The sequence below is a fragment of the Montipora capricornis genome, chromosome 7 (genome assembly GCF_036669925.1).
Source record: "Montipora capricornis isolate CH-2021 chromosome 7, ASM3666992v2, whole genome shotgun sequence".
NCBI classification, from domain to species: domain Eukaryota; kingdom Metazoa; phylum Cnidaria; class Anthozoa; order Scleractinia; family Acroporidae; genus Montipora; species Montipora capricornis.
In genome coordinates, this window is record NC_090889.1 from 17,370,036 (window position 1) to 17,389,545 (window position 19,510).

Here is a 19,510-nt window from a genome sequence, read left to right on the forward strand (position 1 = left end):
AATAGCCGACTGGTTTGCCTCTGGCCAGTTGGGATTCTTAACAGTTGTAGTTGTTGTTGTTGTGTTCTGTTGTTTCGTTGATTGTTTCATTGGCCCTGAAAAGCCCCTATGGGGAGCGGTCAATTACGTATGTTTTGTATTTTTGTATGGTGCTCCATAACCTTAATGTCAAGTGAACCAACACTAAAATTCATTCTTTGCAGCTGATTATTTCAAACATTTTTACAAGTACAGATGTACAGACACTTTACCTGTGTTGTGGACGTAATGGAAACTACAAATGAAGGAACACTAGAGCAACTCAGATTGACAAGACGACCCTGAAAGCAAAAACAAAACAAAGAGACACAATCAGTTTAAATGTGACTATATGAAATTTAGGGATGTTAAGATCAAGGCATTGCTAGCCAGGGCTAGAGCTGTGGGGGGCACCCCAAATGTTGTGCAGGGGCCCCAATGGTCATTGTTGAGCCAAACGTATTAATAATTACCTTGATTGTCAGTTGTAACAAATATTATTAATAATTTTTGTGCTCCCGCCTATACCTCCTTTTGGTAAGTATGAATAATTGGTAAGAATTACACTCAAGACTGCTCAAATAGTCAGTGTGACTGGCACCAGCCACTATTGGCACTGAAACCTGCATTAATGAAAGGAGATCTACACTACATCATTAATTTTATGCCTTAGTTGATGCATACATTACCTCTGCTAACAGCACAATTCTCTTGCCATCTGGCCAGATAATATGATCTACTTGTGTTCTGACCTTCTCCCACGTCAGATCTGATGTCCTCAAACTAGCCTGGGAAAAAGCAAACAAGCCTCAGTAAAAAAGTAAAGACTGAGTATAGACTGAGTGTTTCCACACGACCTCATGGCGGCCATGTTGAAAGAGTAAAACAAAGAAGCAGTGGTCATGTTGGAGGTTGGGAGTTTGAACTCTATTTTTATGAAAATTCTTCCTTTTGTTTTAGTATGCAAATATGACTGCTGGTTACATGAGCAAAAACACTATAAATTATGGATCAGGCAAGGAGACAACCCAATTCATCTTACCACATCAACTTCAGTATTGGAGTGTCCCATGTTACACACAATGCATCCATTCTTCATTCTGTCTAGATGTTCTCTTGTAACAACATGTTTGTTGCCTGTTAAATAAGAAGGAGGTTGGTTACTTCAGCATGAACCTTGAATAACCTTTGTTGCAAGCAAGGAAGAGATCTTGACGGGGCATTAGAATATCAAGGCCACGGCCAGAAAAAAAATCTTATTTGCTCCATAGTGGAGGGAAAATGGTTGAAGGTCAACAGCGATGTTTTGACTCTCTACTTCGTTATCTGCTAATTTTTCAGCAAAAAAAAATCGAAGTAACTTGTGCAAGCATTCTGTTTTACTACTTAGGTGATAAATATTCAATGAACATGAAACAAATCATCTGTGTGGCTAAGATGTTCGTTATAATCTCTCGAACTTGTGTTGTTTGCCCCCTCAGAAGTGTGTTAGTACCTAATTTGCATGATAATAGCAAATCCAACATGGCGGCTATCGTGAATAAGGTCTATCGGATTAGTTGATCACTTAGGTGTGTGATCACTGGAAAAAAAAAGTCTTGTTCCTTCTTTAAATTTTTACAGTTGGTTTACATTTGATTGGACCTCAAACTTTAACAGTAAAAAGCAGGGGACAACATCATACTCAGTTGAATGGAGGACAGGTGAAAAGCACAACAAAAAGACTAAATAAATGGGGAGGTAGAGAAAATGCATTTGTCACGTTGTTTCAACACGGAGTCCAGGCCAAAAACCACTGTTGTAAAGCTCTTTAGGCTCTGAGATATACACTGGTGATGGTCAGATGTCTTTCTTAAGGATTGCAGACTACATGTCTTAAATGTATTGGCTGAAAAAAGGAAGATGGAACCTCAACCTAATATATAGGTACTTTTGAGTTGAATCTCGTTTTTCTCCTTTTGAAGGAGATATGTATAAGGTACAGTAGGTTGTCCAAGTAACATTTTCTGTATGTACATGTACAGCATATGTTCATATGGCCACAAAAATTCAAAGACAGTATTCTCATTCAGAAATGGAAAACTAGGACTGAAACCTCCTGAAAGTTATCTGTCCCATACCTGTGCAGGTGATTAAGATGTCAATTTGTTTCACAACCAAGTCAATCTTGACTACTCGAAAACCATCCATACTAGAACAAAAAAATTATCAGTTACTCATTACTAAGAAATGCATTATGTGTAAAATTATGTGTGTACGCCACCCATTTAGGCAAAAGTTAATTAAGTTGTTCCCGAACTAAAACTGATTTCCAGGACATTGGTCCTGACCACCTCTTGCACAGTCATTGAGGAGTGCAATCCATATACAATGTAGGCAAAAATCCAAGTTTGAATTACAAAAATTCCCACCTGGAAGAATTAATTTTCCTGTTACAATAGCAATTTAGTGAACCAATATATTTCACTTAGAATTAATCTCTCTCACCCTCTCACTCTTAGTTTCCCTTGAGACTCAAATAAGTTTGCAACTAGTATTCACTATATCACTCTTTTGAAATAAAAGTTGTCACTTTGCTACTACTTTTTCTAAAATAAATAAGGAAACGAAAAGCATCATTTTCCTCGCCATGAATTTTTCTTAAATCTGAAGATATGGGATGCAATGGAAGGGCAATTTCAGTTGCTGCGATGTTCCATGCACAATGCCATTCCTTCAAACGTTCCCCATTTTCGGGGGGTTCCTTTACAAACAAGCATTGCAGGCTCATCTTTTGTTTTATTTCACTGCTGGCAACTCAATGATACAGCCCGACAATTTTGCAACTAAAATTTGCAAATTTGTGACTATTAAATTTTCTGAATCCCTTTTCTACATGTATGTCTAAAGGTCAAGCTTAATGGAGACAGTTTTTCAGTGAGTGCTTAACCCATTGACTCCCAGGGGCTCCCCATTGACGAGTAAAAAGTCTGGCCGGTTTAGGCCGGTCTGGACGTCAAAGGGTTAAACATGGTGTAAAAAATTTAATTAATGCTTCAAATGCAACTGCAATAATTTGAAAAGGACACTTATACCTACCATGCCTGCAGAGCACAAATGGGATCAATTTCTGCAACATACACTATGGCACCAAGACCTTTGAGAGCAGAACAACATCCCTTGCCTACCTGTCCAGATTAAAAGCAAAACAGAGCACTGCACATAAACTACCTACAACCTTCATCATCAGAAAGTGGTCAAAAGTTGGTTTCGAGATCCTGCAGGTACCGGAGCAGAGATAACGTAAAACAAAAGCAACAAAAGACAGAAAACAAAACAAAACAAAACTCCAAGATAAACACTAATCCCAAGTAAACAAAAAACAATATTTGCTGGTACCTGCAGAAAGACCCTACATTTTCTAGTTTGTGTTTTAAGGACAATAAAACTGTGAGCCCAATAGCCCATTTCCGAGTTGCTACATGCCTCAGTTTCAAGGCGAGTCCTGGTGCACAACCATTCAAATGGAAATGAGTTGTGCAATTCTTATGCAAATCTGTGAGCACCAAGATTCAATTCGAAACTGAAACAAACAGCAACTCAGAAATGGCCAATTATTTTCATATTAGCTTTCAAACACCAGGCAATCAGGTGCCTGGGGTGAGATCGAGTGCATTCCATCAAAATAGCCCAATGGTGCATTCCCATACATCTTGCATATATTTAAGTCAGGATTGGCTAATTTTGAACACGAAATGGGGCTGCTAACACTTCTGTGTACAAGATATAGGGTTAGCCATGTTATATCCCTTGGTATTATTATACACAGCACTGTAATCATTTAAACATTCCCTTGAAAAATTCTGTAAGCTAGCCCTGAAGACCACCTCAGGACTGGCTGAGGGAGCAAGCGTCTGAAAATACATACCTCACCATAGCCACAAACAAGAACCTGTTTTCCTCCAAACATTACATCTGTAGTTCTCTTCAAACTGCAAAGAAAAGAAGAGGTAAATATTCAATTGACTACAACACAGTCACGTCTGACTGTGCACAATGAAATTCGAAACAAAATGAAAGTTAATTAACTACCTATCCAAGATTGATTCTCTACAGCAATACATGTTATCAAACTTAGTCTGTAAGTGAAAAAAAAAAAAAGATGAATTTTAGTGCAAATTCATGTAACAAGCAGCAAAAAAAAACTTGCAATTGACCATTACTAAAATGTACTGACTAAATTTTTGTCAAGGTGCTCTTAATTCCACTACTGTAGGTTGATCACTCAAAAGAAGCTTACTTTGGTTACAGAGTCATTGACATTCATGGCTGCCACCGTTAACTTGCCTTGCTTTGAAAGCTGGTATAATCTATAAAGACAAAAAAGAGTTATATAATAACCTCTTGCACTAGTTTAATTTGAAAGCTGCAGTTTAAGTTATGTTTTTTCCCAGTTTGAGTTTTTCAAATTCAGATTATTAAATGAGCTATGAAGATTCCAACACACACATAAAAATCAGTCATGCAGACTTGAAGATTCTTCTGGGGGTCAATTTCGTGTAAGTCCCAAAATATTATTGACATCAGACCAAAATAGCTTGTCGCACCCAACCCATATACGTACTAGTCCTACATGTAAATTGTCAAATGAATCCTTTCTGAACATATTAATTTTATAGGAGGAGAATATCAAAAACCTACAAAGTCCAATGCCTTTTAAAATTAATACAAGCTCCTTTTTATAATACTGACATGGATTAGAAACAAAATCTGGCCGAACATTCATTGCACAAGAAAATTATTATACATGTAATGACAGTCACGTTATCTCAAGGTTATACGGCCAGGAACATATCTTCCCCCAATCCAGGAGACAAATCAAAAATTGATTTTCATAAGACAGGGGAAAACCGGAGTACCCAGAGAATAAAAATCATAGGAAGATTCATATACTTTTTGTGTCCCAAAATTGTTTTCAAGGCCTTTTAAGGACTATACAAGACAAAATCCATGAGTTGTGGTCCAGAATATAAAATGAAGTGCTCTTGAAAACAACAAAATATAATAATGAAATAGACAGGTTCAAGTGCCATTTCCAAACAAATGCCACAGTTACTGAGATAATTTTATTGTTTTGCATAGATATAATTATTTTATTTTCCAGGACTTTCCATGCCTTGTCCTTATTTTGCAAGCCTGCCTGGATTTTAGAATATGGGAAATCCATGACTTTCCAGCCGTCTGGATTTCCATGACCTGTACAAACCCTTAGAGAACGAACAAAATCAACCCATGTACACAAATTACTATAGTACGTCGTGCGAAATTCATCACCAATGACCACTACACTATCTGGACACTGCTCTACTAATGCCGCAACAAAATTAATCTTCTCTAAATAACAAAATTTCACGATTCCCACCTGTGCACACCAGTCACACTTTCCTCCACAACACCTTTCAGAGTATTGAAGGTTCCATTGAATTTCTTGTACATTAGGTGAGTGGCATCACCTCCGTCATCCAACACCATATTAGGCTGCCACTTATCTGATGTAATGCACTGTTCTATGCACCACCAGAAATCTTCCTCAGACTCCCCCTTCCAAGCAAAGATGGGGTAACCTGAGAACCAGAATAAAGATGAGTTGGTGTGCAATGCTTGTAATGTTCCTTTCTTGAATCAAATTAATGTAATTACAGTCAAACTATGTCATGCGTGACCAGTAGTTTTGAAATTTGAACAGAGTATTCACATCTGCGTGCCGATTATAAACTTTGCTGAGGAGATTCTGTTTCAGATTCCTGGAGATATTTCCTTGATATATCGAAATACATACCTATGAACTTTCATTTTGTTATAAAATAAACAGTATTTGAAAAGTGAAAACTATTTCAAGCGTTTGATGAATTATTGTTCAAGTATTGTGCATTTTTTGTAGCAACTTTCAGAAGTCTTCCAATCAAACCTCGGAAATACATTACAGTTTTGTGGATACTTGCCGGCCACGCGTGACATGTATGTAGCTTGACTGTAATTCAAACTTACAAAACCACATCCCGAGATTGAGACTTACAGTACGTGTGTATGTATAGATTTTACTCGGTCTAACGCCAGATAAGTTTACTTTGTCAATGGTGGCCACTCCAGGCACAAATAGGTAAAAATACCATCTTACAGAACCACTACAAACTATTTCAATTCTAATCTCTTAATTTACCAACCTGCTTCAGCCAAAGCCGCTGCAACTTCATTCTATAAAAAAAAGGAAAAGTAAACTCGTATATTATTAATACCTATCCACAATACTCTCAACCTTTCTTTTAATAAATGTCATATCAGAGAAACCACAACATGACTCTAAAAATGTAAAACAGAAATAATTCTTGATTGCAAGTGTACGGTATATGCGCTAGAGACAATAAAATGAGAAAGTTTTACAGAAAATGGACAATAGCATAGCATCCGGTTTAAGTCAATCATAATTTATGTACAATTTTTTGAATGTATGTACTGTATAAGTCATTTTATAATTATAATTTAAGGATTTGTATGTATATGTATGTATGTATGTATGTATGTAGGTATGAATTGTATGTACCTATAATAAATTATTGTGGATTATAATAATTGTAAAGTCTATTTATTGTAGGTAAAACGTTTGTATCTAAATGTAGCCCTTCACTGTATGTTGTGTTTTGAGAATTAATAAAGTGTATATAAAAAAAATATATAATTATATTTTTAAAAAAAAGTGTACGGTAACCGGCTTACCTGTGTTGAGTAAATGTTACAAGCACTCCATCGAACTTGTGCCCCAAGAGCTGTTAGTGTCTCTATTAAAACCTATAAAATTATGGAGACAATACTAAATTAAATGAAAACAGAAGGGGAAAATAAATCATAAAGTAGGAAAATTAACATGGGTTCATATTGGAAATAAAAACTCATTTTAGTTCTTGCCTAAGGACAGTGCCTACTAATTAAAGATATGTTATTTTTTCCCCGGTGTGTGATTATGCAGGAAATGTAGATCTTAGCAAGTGTTATTGAAATCCAAAAAGAAAATTGGGGGTAACCACGCATTTTTCAAAGATAATTGATGAATAATATTTGTAAAAAGCTTTAAAATACAAAGCAATGCATGGCGTTCTTTCTCAAATTGAAGTTTAATTATCTCTCAAAAATGCATGGTTACCCCCAATTTTCTTTTTGCATACCAAGAGTACTAACTAAGATCTACTTTCTCCGGATAGTTTTAAACCGCGCAAAAATATCACTGTATTAGCAAGCATTACTAATAGGAAACCCAAGTATCTTGAGATGCGCAGACCGTATGCGCAATAACAATAGTAGGCACCGTCCTTAAACAGTCATGTAATCTGCATAGTTATATTGATTACAGCTGTAGTTCTGTTCAGTGGCATGTACTATCTTCCATTCAATAGTAGCTGAGAAGTAACCTGTTCATGTTTTAGTACTGAGCAGTTATTACTGTGTTCAAGTTTTGCTAATCTTTCATAATAGTTATTTTGTCCTGCTATCCATTCCCAAGATCGAAATATTTATTCTCCTAACTACATGTAGCACCATAGATTTCTTTATTGGGTAGTAGTGGGAATGCAGTCTTATATCAAGATCACACCTCTTAAAGATGACAATGATGTTCATTCTCAATACCTGTCTGACTGACAGTTGATTGAAATTGTGAGGAGAATTTACATGCTGGTCACTCGGAGTCAAAGGGTTAAAAGCTACTTATAAACAAGTCTCAAAAATTGTTTTCTTTTTTGATTTGGTTTTTTTCTTAACATAAATAAAGTGGGATATCATTAATGTGTTTATCACTTCATATCATTTTCACCAGGAAGTAAATACACTTTTAAAATTACCAATTTGATTATTACCGTTAGTTAATAGTGCATTGTCACTCTGATTGCCTAATTCAGTGGTGATCAGCAGAGAACTATTCACTTTGGAGAATTGAAGAGACCATGCACTGTAACAGTATCTCAGAAACTTCAGTTTCTCAGGACTATGTGATGCAATAATAATCACATTATTATTAATTACTATTAGTGGATCAATGTCAATAGCCATTTACACAATTACTCACTGCGGCCTGCGCAGTAACATGAGTGCAACCAACAATTTTGGCTCCTTCTAACGGCTTGTCAGTGCAATTCCGCTTTCTGAGAAGCATTAGACCAGGCATTTCTAAGAACAAATCACAAATGAACAAGTTAATTCATAGACATTTAAATCATTTTTTTGAACGCAGCAATGGTAAAAGTAATGTAACCAAAGGTGATCTCACTCTGATGTTAAGGTTAGAATTGAAAAATTATTGGTTAAAAAGATAACTGCCAAATGTGTGAAAACAAGACCACTGTCTAAATTAACATGACTGTAGATCAAGCGAGGAAAGCAAGGGCTTCTACATTCTTACATGTACAGTTTGTTAATTACAATGTCATGTACCCACATGTCCATAAACATACTCTTAAAAGCCAGGGTGCTTCAGCATATTGCCAATCAAATTAATGATTGTTATTGTATTTGGAATGTATAACAGAATTTGTTTGAGTACTAACCATTTCATGGTAAAAATAACACAATTCATTTTTTTTTTCATGCAGATAGTACATCATGAAAGCTGTAATTAACTACACACACAGGTTGCATCAGAAATCTTTTCAAAAGGAAAATTAACGATAAAAATGTTACACAAAGTTTTGATGACCTCATGTCATTGTTGTTAACTTTAAAGAAATTAATTTGACTGAGATAGAGTGGTTTTCAATCGAGTGTCGAACGTAATTAGATAATTACTTTGGTTTTGCATTGCTTCACTCAGTGATTGGTTCAAAGTTCTCATGCCACTTTTTCAACCAATCAGAAGTGAAACCAAAACCAATCGTAGCTCGCGTATGCACATTGTCCCGCCCTTTGTGTCGGCTACGAGTAATTACTTTGAGTTTTGGTTTTACGATACTCATTTGAAAACCGCTCTATACATTTATACACAAAAATAGGTCATGGACAATATCACTGAGGTCACTGAAACGTCATGTACTGTAACATTAATTTTTCATCGTTAATTTTTCTTTTCAATATTGTTCTTCAAAATCAATCTTTAACCGAAATTCAAAAGTCAAAGCCCAAAAGGAAAAAAATTGTTTCATTGTCTTATTAAATAAAGCATGCAAAGAGCAAACAATGCCTACATCATACATGTTCCCTTCCTTTACTAAGATTTTCATAATTCTGTGGAACCTCATCTTCAAGGGCCATTACAACCCAGGGTTCTCCTTATCAGGCGGTACCCGGTAAAATTTGCCGCTTGTAAGAGCACTTATTACCACCTGCAAATGCACAGAAGTCGTTTATCCTTTGCAGAACGTCCAACATTAACCAATTGCTTTACCGGTTTGAAAAGGTGCCATACCTGTTGCGCTGAAAACTAGGAAGAACCCTGACAACCCGGTAACTGCGTTTTGGCTTCCATCGATAGAGCTTTTGACACTAAGTAGAGGGTTGACGCGACACCACAGAAATCAATTATCGATGTGGGACATAACCTACCAAATTATCATCATCTTTGGTTCCCACAGGAAACATTCATACAATCAAACTCAATGCAAAGCGTTGGAATCTGTACAAATCTTTTTACTGCAGAACCTCTAGAAAGATATCATATTATCATAGCAATATTCAAGCTGTGAAGTAAAGTAACATAGTACAGGTGTAAACTCCAATTCTCTTTCCAGAGGAGGAGTCAATCTTCCCAGCGAACATGTATGTTCAGAAATTAAACCAAAACGCAGTTTCAAACAAGCACTTGGAAGGCGAGATTACACAGAATTATGAAAATCGCAGTAAAAGAGACCCCAGACCTTGCAGACCAAACATAGTTTTAACTAACGCTATAATTTATATTAATTGTCTAGACACTAGACCTTTTAGGTGTGTTTCAAATGAGGATACATTGTATTAGCTTTCGTTTTAGAAGACAGAGCAAACATGGCATAGACCTGACACAAAAAGCGGAATACAGTACTTAGTTTAGAACCCTGGACTCTTCAACTGAACCAGTTCCAAAAATTTAAAACCTCGCTCCATCTATTGGATCTGGCCTGTTGAAATAAATTATGTGTGTAACCCATCCAATCCCGAGAGTGAGAGACTTCTAGATTTTACTCTGTCCAATGCAAGACAATTTTACACTTCAATGGAGACCACTTCAAAAATGAATGGGCTTATAACAACATCCAGGTACAATCAAAAACTATGAACCTCTTTAACCCTTTTTAATCCTGAGTGTGGCACTTCTTGATTTTCCTCTATAACACCAGACAATATTACTTGTAAATGGGGGTTGCTTAAGACCAAACATTGCCAGTGATGAAACGTGCCCGATCCTTTTCCCCTAAATTCCTTCCTTTCCCATAACAAAATGAACACAAATTTTTACACAGTACAATGATGGCAAAGTAGTAATTACAGTGTATTTTGCTAATAACTCCCCCTAGAGGGGATTTAAAAAATCAGGCTCTAAAGAGAACATTACAAAGTTCCGCTTGCCTTGTTCAGCTATTTCAATTTCCCTGCGACCAAAGTCAGCCAGCTTAATATTCTTAACACAAAAATCGGATCCACCACTGCTGTTTTTCTGTACATGGATGGAAAACGGATGCATTACACTTTACGTTTGTACACCTTTCACTTTCTGAAGAAACCAACAAAATGTCACTTTCTATTATCAAGTCATAGACACGCACACATAACTTTTGCATGTAGCAACCCCTGCTCGAAATGGTCAAACTTGTTTTACAGTGCGAAGCCCGCTACCGTTTCCACAAAACTAACATTTTTGATGAATTTTTGACACTTTTTATGAGGCTAAATATCATTATTAAGGTAAAGTTAAAACCAAGCCAATGAAGGCAACAGTTTCTCTTGATCTTTGGGGAGGACTCCAGGGAGGTTTGCAGGGGCATTGCCAAGTGCTTTGGCTTAGCTTGAGTCACCTTGTTGTTTACTCACTCGATATTCCCTGCATGTATCTCCCTCCCATGTTTTTAGGGTAAGTATACATTCCACACAATGGTCTTAGTGATGTGTTGATAGTTGCCGTGGGCGGTGGACTGTGTCTGGTTTTCATGGTGACCTCCTTGCCGCCGAGGAGAGTGCTCCTTCTCTCTTACCACATTTACAGCACCTACCCTCCAGTAAACTGGTGTAGTCTAGTGACACTTTTAACAAAGCCAACACATCAAAGTGGGCATAGGTAGACATTATGATTAATTTTGAGTTCATTAGTTGATCGGCATGAAATTCCAAGTAAAAGTCGAGAATGGCAACTGTAAGTTTGTAAAGTTCTATATAGAAGCAGACATTGTGGATGGAATTGTACGTTTTTGTTTCTTTCGCTTGTGGAGCATGTCAGAAGAACCTGTGGTAGCTTGCCACATCACACGTCAAGTACTTTGTGGATACGATACAAGGACGAAGATAACAATTATACAAATCTAAACAAGGACAATACAGATAACTTTCAAGAGATGTCTCTTCATGCTGGTGTTTGTGAGAAGGTAGTGCTCTCCCATTATCGTTTTCACATAATTTTATGTTTGCTGCAGATATACAAAAAAAAATATTTTTATCATTCAGAATTGAAACACTTAAAAAGTAATGGCTTCACACAGATTACATGTAATTAATTCTTTTTTACTTGTGAATTTCTTGAAAATTCACTTCCCGGCTGCCAACAAACAACCAAGATTCTTCCCATATATCCTTAGCTAATTTTAAAGAGTCTGATTAACTCCACCCTTCAATAAAATAAGTGTCAAAACTTTGTCAAAAAACTTGGTTGTGGAAACGGTAGCATGCTTTGCACTGTAAGTCCACCTGGGGCCAGTTGCTCGAAGCCTGGTTAGCACCAACCGTTGGTTAAGAGATATCAAAACCTATAGGTTTCCATGGTATTTAACGCCGGTTAGCGCTAACCACGCTTCCAGCAAACCGGGGGCCGGATGTACAATCCTCATTTTCTTTTGCGAGGGTTCAATCACACCAAAACACATTGTTTTGTCTCTTCTTTGTTTTTGTTAGTGGTCATTTGCGCTAACAGCCAAAGGCCCGGCAACAGGACTGGTTCACACCACAGATAACATCACAAACTATGTGATACAAAAATTAACAATGAAACAGAATGGCAACATTTATGACTTCAGAAAATGGGCAAAGCTCTTTCTAGACCACTACTTTTTTAATAAAAATAATGCCCCAAGAAAATTCAATTCAGGATTTTATTTGTGAAGTCTCAATATTTCTAAAAGGACACAAAGGTTTCCCTCAGGCAGTGAAAAGGTACAGCTTGCTAACCAATTTTATTCTCAAACATTCATTAGTTGAGTACAGGAAGAGAGGATGCAATCTATCCAGCAGCGTATTTATTTTATGCTTTTTAAGGAGAGCAAGGCAATATACAATTATTTACATGCATACTGCATCTCAGATAAATAACTGACACAAGAACAACACATGCCGTGATTAATTAATTTCTTACTAAAATTGCTTTATCATGTACGAGATACAATAAACATCCCAAAATGTTCTTTTTTCTTTGTGCTCTCAGCTATTAAACACCATTTTGTTTTGTTTCCTTCAAGACAAAATGCCAGGACATGAATTGCGAGAGGACTTTTCACGTTGTCAGATAAAGTAACAAATCAACAGAGAATTAGAAGTTGAAAAACAAACAAGTCATCTCTGAAATGCCAAAATTTATCAAATTCAAAGCACATAAATTTAGCAGAAGTAAACAAAAGATCAATTTTAATAAGACACAGTCTAAGAAGAGAAACTGGATCATAATGATGACATAAGGTTGTCAAAACTTACTGGTGGATTTTGTTAACAGATCCAAAATTTTCTTATCTCACATTGATTGGTAACAAAAGAACCTTCGCAAAATAATGAGTGGTGATGCTAAATTGAGTTAACTATAAATTGAGTTAACTAGTTTTCAGAAACAGGGAACTCATCAGCACTTTAAACATGTAATAAAAATGTAATAAAAGATTCATGGAAAGTGGAATTTTGCCTAAAAAATAAGAGCCCATTATTAGGAAAACTCTAACAGAGTTCAAATCTCACTTTTAATCATTTTGCTTTAGATAACAGACCTTTACTTTAATTTCCTCAGTTTGTTTTGGCCTTTGAGTATCTTTTGAATTGAAATTTTGAATGCAAGACAAGTTTTAATTTTGTTTCTATCACTCTAATCCCAAGCTAAATATTGCAGCATTAGCTGGCCGACTTTTTTTGGAAGGTCTCCACAAAGGCGCAGCTAAAAGTCCAGTTACTCATTTACTCTATGGTTGATTCCATAAAACGTATTGTTGCAAACCAAAAAGTAAAATTACTGTAAACACCCGCAGATAAGTCACACCTTTTTCCAAAATATCGTCGCTAGAAATCAGGGGTGCGGCTTACATGTATCTGTGGGAACATTTGAAAACAGCTGCTTCTGGTATCCAGTTTTCCACCTTCGCATTTGATTCTAATACTACTACATTGTGCTGTGTTCTCGGGCAAGACACTTTACTTTCATGGTGCCTCTCTCCACCCAGGTGTATAAATGGGTACCAGCGAAAATGCTGGGGGTAACCCGGCGATAGACTAGCATCTCATCCAAGGGGGAGTAGAAATACTCCTAGTCACTTCATGCTACAGAAACCGGAGATAAGCGCCGGCCTGATGGGCCTTTCAGGCTCGTAACAGAGATTTTACCTTTACTTTATCTCTCAAAGTTGGTAGAAACGATGATCATTATACCGGTATTAAATTGCTAAAATTGTGGGTAAGAATTCAAAGTCTTTTCTATTTTGAACAATGTTAATAGTGAGTTTACGTTTGATGAACAGTGGATGAAGAAAACTTCTAAAGACTCACTTTGGATTTCCTTTATTTCTAAATTAAGGGTGCGGCTTATCTGCGGGTCTTTACGGTAATTGTTAGACCTGATTTTCATCCCCATTTTAAAAATAATCTTACAAGAAATCTCGCCTCTTGGAAACACTTCCTAGCTTTAGTTTAAAACTCTTTCATTAAAAGCACGCTTGGATGCTGCTGAACAACCCAAGGCAACTTCTCCACTGGGAATTTGTATCATTTAGGAGGCAGTGTGGCCCAGTGGTTAGGGCACTTGCCTTGAGTTCCGGAGATCCCAGGTTCAAAACCCGCTCTGACCACCCGTTGAATTTGTTCCTGGTAGTCCCTGGTTCAACTTCCCAGCTGCACTTGTAAATAGCCAACTGGTTTGCCTCCGGCCAGTTGGGATTCTTAACAGTTGTTGTTGTTGTGTTTGGTTGTTTTGTGGATTGTTTCATTGGCCCTGAAAAGCCCCTATGGGGAGCGGTCAATTAAGTATGTATTGTATTGTACTTACAATAACTTCTTACTAAAAGAAGAACGATGATTATTATAATGACCACATATTTCCACTATGTAAATTGAATGTGCAGACAATTTACATTCTTAAGACTACTTAAACTATGCCAAGTCATTTCAACTCATTGTACTGAGGATAGAAACTTTCCCAAACATGTCTGTGTGAGTAGGAAGTTGTCATTGTCTTCATCGATCACCATGAAAACACTCTTGATATTCTATCTCTATTCTACATACACTTGAGCAACAATCAAAATGTGAACGCTTTGCAATAAAAATTTGTAGTTGTGATGATTGTTCATTAGGCTGATTTAGCAACAGAACGGAAACGTCAATGGCGACGTCATGCGCAGCTAAAACTACCAATGAGAATTTAGAATAGAGAAGAAAAGAGTGGAGTCTATTCTATTCTGAATTCTCATTGGTGTTTTTACTGCGCGCGCCGTCGCCACTGCCGTTCCCGTTCTGTTGCTAAATCAGCCTATTATTAAGATTTGTTCAAGCAGTGAAGTTCACACAATTTGACAGCAACAAATCTTAACCAATCGATATATCGCACAGACCCTTTATGCGCATGCAGTTTATCAATCATGCAGAAAATGGGATCTAAATATCAATCTATTATTCGCCGGTTTGTTAACTTGTTTCGAAAGCTTTCGATTACGTGAGTTAAAGGGACATGACGTCATCCAAACAATCATACTGGCACTATATATTAAAAAGGCTCATTTCAATGAACGAACTGTGCGTGATGCACGAACGGAAAGTATGGAGTGATAAATTTCAACCGGAAAATGACTTCCGAAATGTACTGTGTACATATTACGATAATGTCACGAACGCAGTTTCACTTTCACTTTCAGCAGCCGTTTAATTAACTTAGAACATGTTTAAGTACATGTATTTGACGAAAAATGAATTTGCTGTTTGATGGTGAAAAATACTGAGGCAATCTGTGTTTTTAAAGATCTTCAAACAAGCGGACGGAAATCAGGCAAGCGTGAAATAATTACAAAGCAAGCAGAGCGTACTACTACGTAATTAATGCTTGTGTTACCAGCTTACTCAGCTACTATCTAAAACAAGAGAGGAAAAAAGGTCGTCTAGCGACAAAAGATCAAACCTGAGATCTTTCCCTGGGAGATACATCGTCTTCGTCCGACGAGTAACTGTCTGAATAGCTGGCTGCAATAGGACAAACAAACAAGCATGAATATTTAAGAGGGACAATATAAGCTAGAAGACGATGAGAAAAAACCGGTTTACCTAACGTTTACAATATCTCAAAACCCATGAGATCTGACGACTTATGATGAAAAAAAAAATGGAATAGGAATCTTTCAGTAATGTGAAAACCGTGATTAAAAATTTTAACGAAAACCGAGTATGACTTACAAATCGCGAAAATTTGTGTTCATTAGCACGAGATCACAAACGCAAGCACCGTGTCGAAACGGGCTTTTTTTCAAACAAGCGACTACGAAATAATACATGCCGCCGGAAAATAAAACCTTGTCAACACTGCCAGAAAATAGCTGATCACGATAAAAATCATCTTCCCATCACCTGAACTTCCGTAACTATCAGTTGAGGATACCGAAATTGACCGCCTTCGAAGGCGAGGGGGTCGCCTTGACATGCTCTCCGAAAACGACAGCCCCTAGCGAGAGAAAACGCACAAATATTGAGCCGAAAAATTCAGGACACAAAGACGTCATGTCAAAGACGCGCCACATAAACCTCTAGAGCCTTGAGATGAGGCGGTCTTTGTGCCGCAGCCGGAGATTTCTGGACACGATGCTCCACATCGGATGCCGCCATATTATTGTTTGCAATGAGAGAAAGCTCACATCTGCGTGGAGTCGAGGGGACCAATCAGGAAACAGGTCTAACAAGGGGGCAATTTTACACCTTCCTCTAGGGTACAGGCGGGGGCATACTTAAAAATTCCCAGGTGCGGCCTTATTAGAAATTCCAGTGCGATCGCGTGGTAGATAAAGCCTGATTCGGGTGGTATTCTTTCTTCTTCCTTCTTCTCTCCATTCGCCGCTATATGCGCGCCTCGCTGGCGGTCGTCTACAGCGCTGAAAAACGCTGATTCAGAAACGCTGGTCTCGTAAATCTGAATGATTCGTTCCTCACTGGTACTCATATGCGCTTTATAAACAATGCAAGAATTTTTTCATTCAACAGTTAAAAAGATCTGGCCCCAGTTGTTCAAAAGGTGGATGACGCTATCCACCGGCTAAATAAACACTAGCAAAACCAACAATAAATTATCCAGTGGATAGAGCTATCCACTCTTCGAACAACTGGGGCTAGTAATATAGTTTAGAACAAGTAGACAAGCATCTTCTGTGCACGTGAAAGATGTCCATTCCTATTTTGTTACACAATTTAAGCAACCTTTGCCCTTAAAGCCTTTAAGTTTCCCTTTCAAAAAAATCGCTCAAATCAGTCACTTTCTCAGCTGAAATAGGTAAACAAAGGAATCATCACAAGCTGAGGTTTCTTGTCATAGAGTAAGCGAGACAGATCTTTTGGAAACCTCTAAAAATACCAAAACACCTGCAAGAGAAACGGAAATACGCAATTGCACGTAACGTATCCCAGACGGGAAGACTTGCCGGGCCAATGACGCCAAAACAATAAATGGAACAGCGCAAGACATGCTAGAAATTGTTTTAATCGGTTCCTTTTGTTTATAGTGGGAAGTGCTGTAGGTGAAGATGTTTTTGTTCATAAGAGCATTTCTTAAGTGAAGGCATACAGCTCCTAACAGCCTCTGATCTTATTTTATATCTGTACAGACCCTTCTCCAAAACGTAGGCCGAAAATTCAAATAAGTTAAAATTAAAAACTAATACCAGAAATAGAAAGAGCACGTTTACTATAGTAACCCTTCAAAGTTTCGGCATATCAGGTGTAATATCAGCTGACAAAATGTATGTTGGAAAATGAAAACTTTACAGACGTTTGTATGATTGGTAGCCTGCGAACACAGACGTATTTCCGGCTGTCACTGGTTCCGCCGGAACGACAGCCGGAAATACGTCTGTGTTCGCAGGCTATATGATTGGCGGTATGGCATATACCGTCCCCCAGTCATACAAACGTCTCAGGGTAAATTTGTCAAATTTCGACTTACATTTTCTCAGCTGATATAACACCTAATGCGCTGAAATTTCGACGGGTTACTAAAGTAAAAGTGCTCTTTCTATTTCTGGTATCAGTTTTTCAATTTTAACTCATTCAAATCCGTTGCCATCATTTTGGAGAAGGGTCTACTGTGTTCGGAGTTACGGCTCATTGCATTTGTTGCAATTATATTTTATGGCGTTGCAATTATATTTTATGGCGATGCAATTATATTTTAAGGCATTTGTAGTGGAAGTTCACTTAGCTTCCAAGCTGGCTCACGGGACAACCACTTTAATAATCAGAAAGAACGGTTCAAACTAAAAAGAATATTATTAATTTAAGAACCCCAATTGGCAGAAAGCAACCAGCTTCAACAAATCGTGGTCGAGTCAAATTGAAGCCTACAGATACAATCGAGACACTAGTCAAGGCGGAATATGCCATCAGATGAAACCGCAGGACAACTTTCATTGTTCTCTGAACCAATCTCGACAGCCTTCGTGAGTGAAAAGAACAACGCTTTCTCAATTAATTTATTAACCTTTCACCAATCTCGGGAATGAAACTTGGCGATCGACACGTACAGCACAACAGACTGAGGCTCCAAGAATTGACAGAGCACCCTTGCGCAATTGAAAAGGCACCTGAATATGATGGGGGACCCAGAGAAAATCCGCAGGATCAAGTTGAGATCGATTAGAACTCGGCCTACATAAATTATCATCACAGAGGAGGGGAAGCACATGTTGATGAATGACCGTAATGCCCTTCTGCATGACTAGCAAGGCCGTCCACCAGAGCAATCCTCGAAGTGTGGATATCAACGCTACTCTTGCTGCAAGGTTGCATTATAATCGCGATCAGTCGTTTGACCACCGGGCTGCCACGAAGGAGGCCGCCGTGAGTTCGACTCCCGCCGGAACAACCGTGACTAAGAGTCTTTAAACTGAGGAGAAAGCGGTGCCTTTGTAATTAACGACAAAATAATGTTGCAGGGCTGGTTGTACGGCTGTAAGGAAATATATTTTTTTGATTTACCTCACAACCGTACAACCAGCCGCGCAGTATCGTTTTGTTTAATCTACATATTATTTGCTGGTTAGATATCCCAAGATCCGGTCGGCGCTTCCACTTTGCTCAGCTGGCCCTTGCATAAAAAATTGTCAACAAGTGCCTTCGTAATGACATCTGCAAATCGTTAGCCTCTCTAGTCTTCTCGGATAAGGACGATAAACCGTAGGCCCCGTCTCACGACCCACAATGTTCGTAACCCTGTGGGATGTAAAAGAACCCACACACTTGTCGCAAAGAGTGGGGCATGGAGTTCCCGCTGTTGTGTTCTATCCCCTGTGGTACATCATCGATGCACGAGAGCGTTTCAACAAGTTAAAACTCCTACGCTGCTAGTGGGTAAATAAACAATGACTATGACTACAATTGCACTTACGCCCGTGTTGCTAGGAATGCGCGCTGCAGAAGAAAGTAATTGTGCTAGTTTTTTAAAACGCCTAAAAGGAAAAGTATGGAGAAGAAGTCGGGAACATTATTTTACATTTAAGAACGTCGAGGCTGTCATTTATAACAAAGAACATCCTCCCCAAGAGCAAAAGGAGTCCCAGGGAACGCAGTCTTGGCCAGAAACTAAAGTATAGCTTAGTTGCTGGCACAGCGTTTTACTAGGACTTACAAAATTCCTCGCCCCCCAAACGCGGTAAATTGAGCAAGTACGTCTTTATTTTGCCTGTATTTTCCTGTATGCATAGATTTACATGTGTTCTTCTTAGAATGGTTTTCAGGCACATATCGCGCCAAAACTCGTGAAAACTAAACGTTAACCCTATAACCCAGTATAGTTTTCACGCCTGACAAAAATTTGTCCTCGATCCGGGGCAGGACGACGGCTCCTTTAATT

General features: G+C 37.9%; 1 protein-coding gene across 3 annotated transcripts in view; it reads right to left on the bottom strand.

The window, feature by feature from the left end:
* LOC138055252 (putative adenosylhomocysteinase 3) overlaps positions 1-19,510 on the bottom strand; it is a 33,718-nt gene that overhangs the window by 5,236 nt on the left and 8,972 nt on the right. Inside the window, exons 1-16 of one of the 3 annotated variants that reach the window (XM_068901228.1) lie at positions 16,198-16,341; positions 16,024-16,117; positions 15,581-15,642; positions 10,582-10,669; positions 8,114-8,214; positions 6,772-6,843; positions 6,222-6,252; positions 5,420-5,621; positions 4,298-4,367; positions 4,090-4,136; positions 3,926-3,989; positions 3,097-3,185; positions 2,139-2,209; positions 1,061-1,155; positions 708-806; positions 252-320 (exon numbers count right to left, since the gene is read on the bottom strand). In XM_068901228.1, coding sequence (XP_068757329.1) covers positions 252-320; positions 708-806; positions 1,061-1,155; positions 2,139-2,209; positions 3,097-3,185; positions 3,926-3,989; positions 4,090-4,136; positions 4,298-4,367; positions 5,420-5,621; positions 6,222-6,252; positions 6,772-6,843; positions 8,114-8,214; positions 10,582-10,669; positions 15,581-15,642; positions 16,024-16,117; positions 16,198-16,278 — 1,335 coding nt within the window. In that variant the 5' untranslated portion in view covers positions 16,279-16,341. Of the gene's footprint in view, positions 1-251; positions 321-707; positions 807-1,060; positions 1,156-2,138; positions 2,210-3,096; positions 3,186-3,925; positions 3,990-4,089; positions 4,137-4,297; positions 4,368-5,419; positions 5,622-6,221; positions 6,253-6,771; positions 6,844-8,113; positions 8,215-10,581; positions 10,670-15,580; positions 15,643-16,023; positions 16,118-16,197; positions 16,342-19,510 lie in introns of those variants that run through there. The other 2 variants (XM_068901231.1, XM_068901229.1) reach the window with 2 other exon arrangements.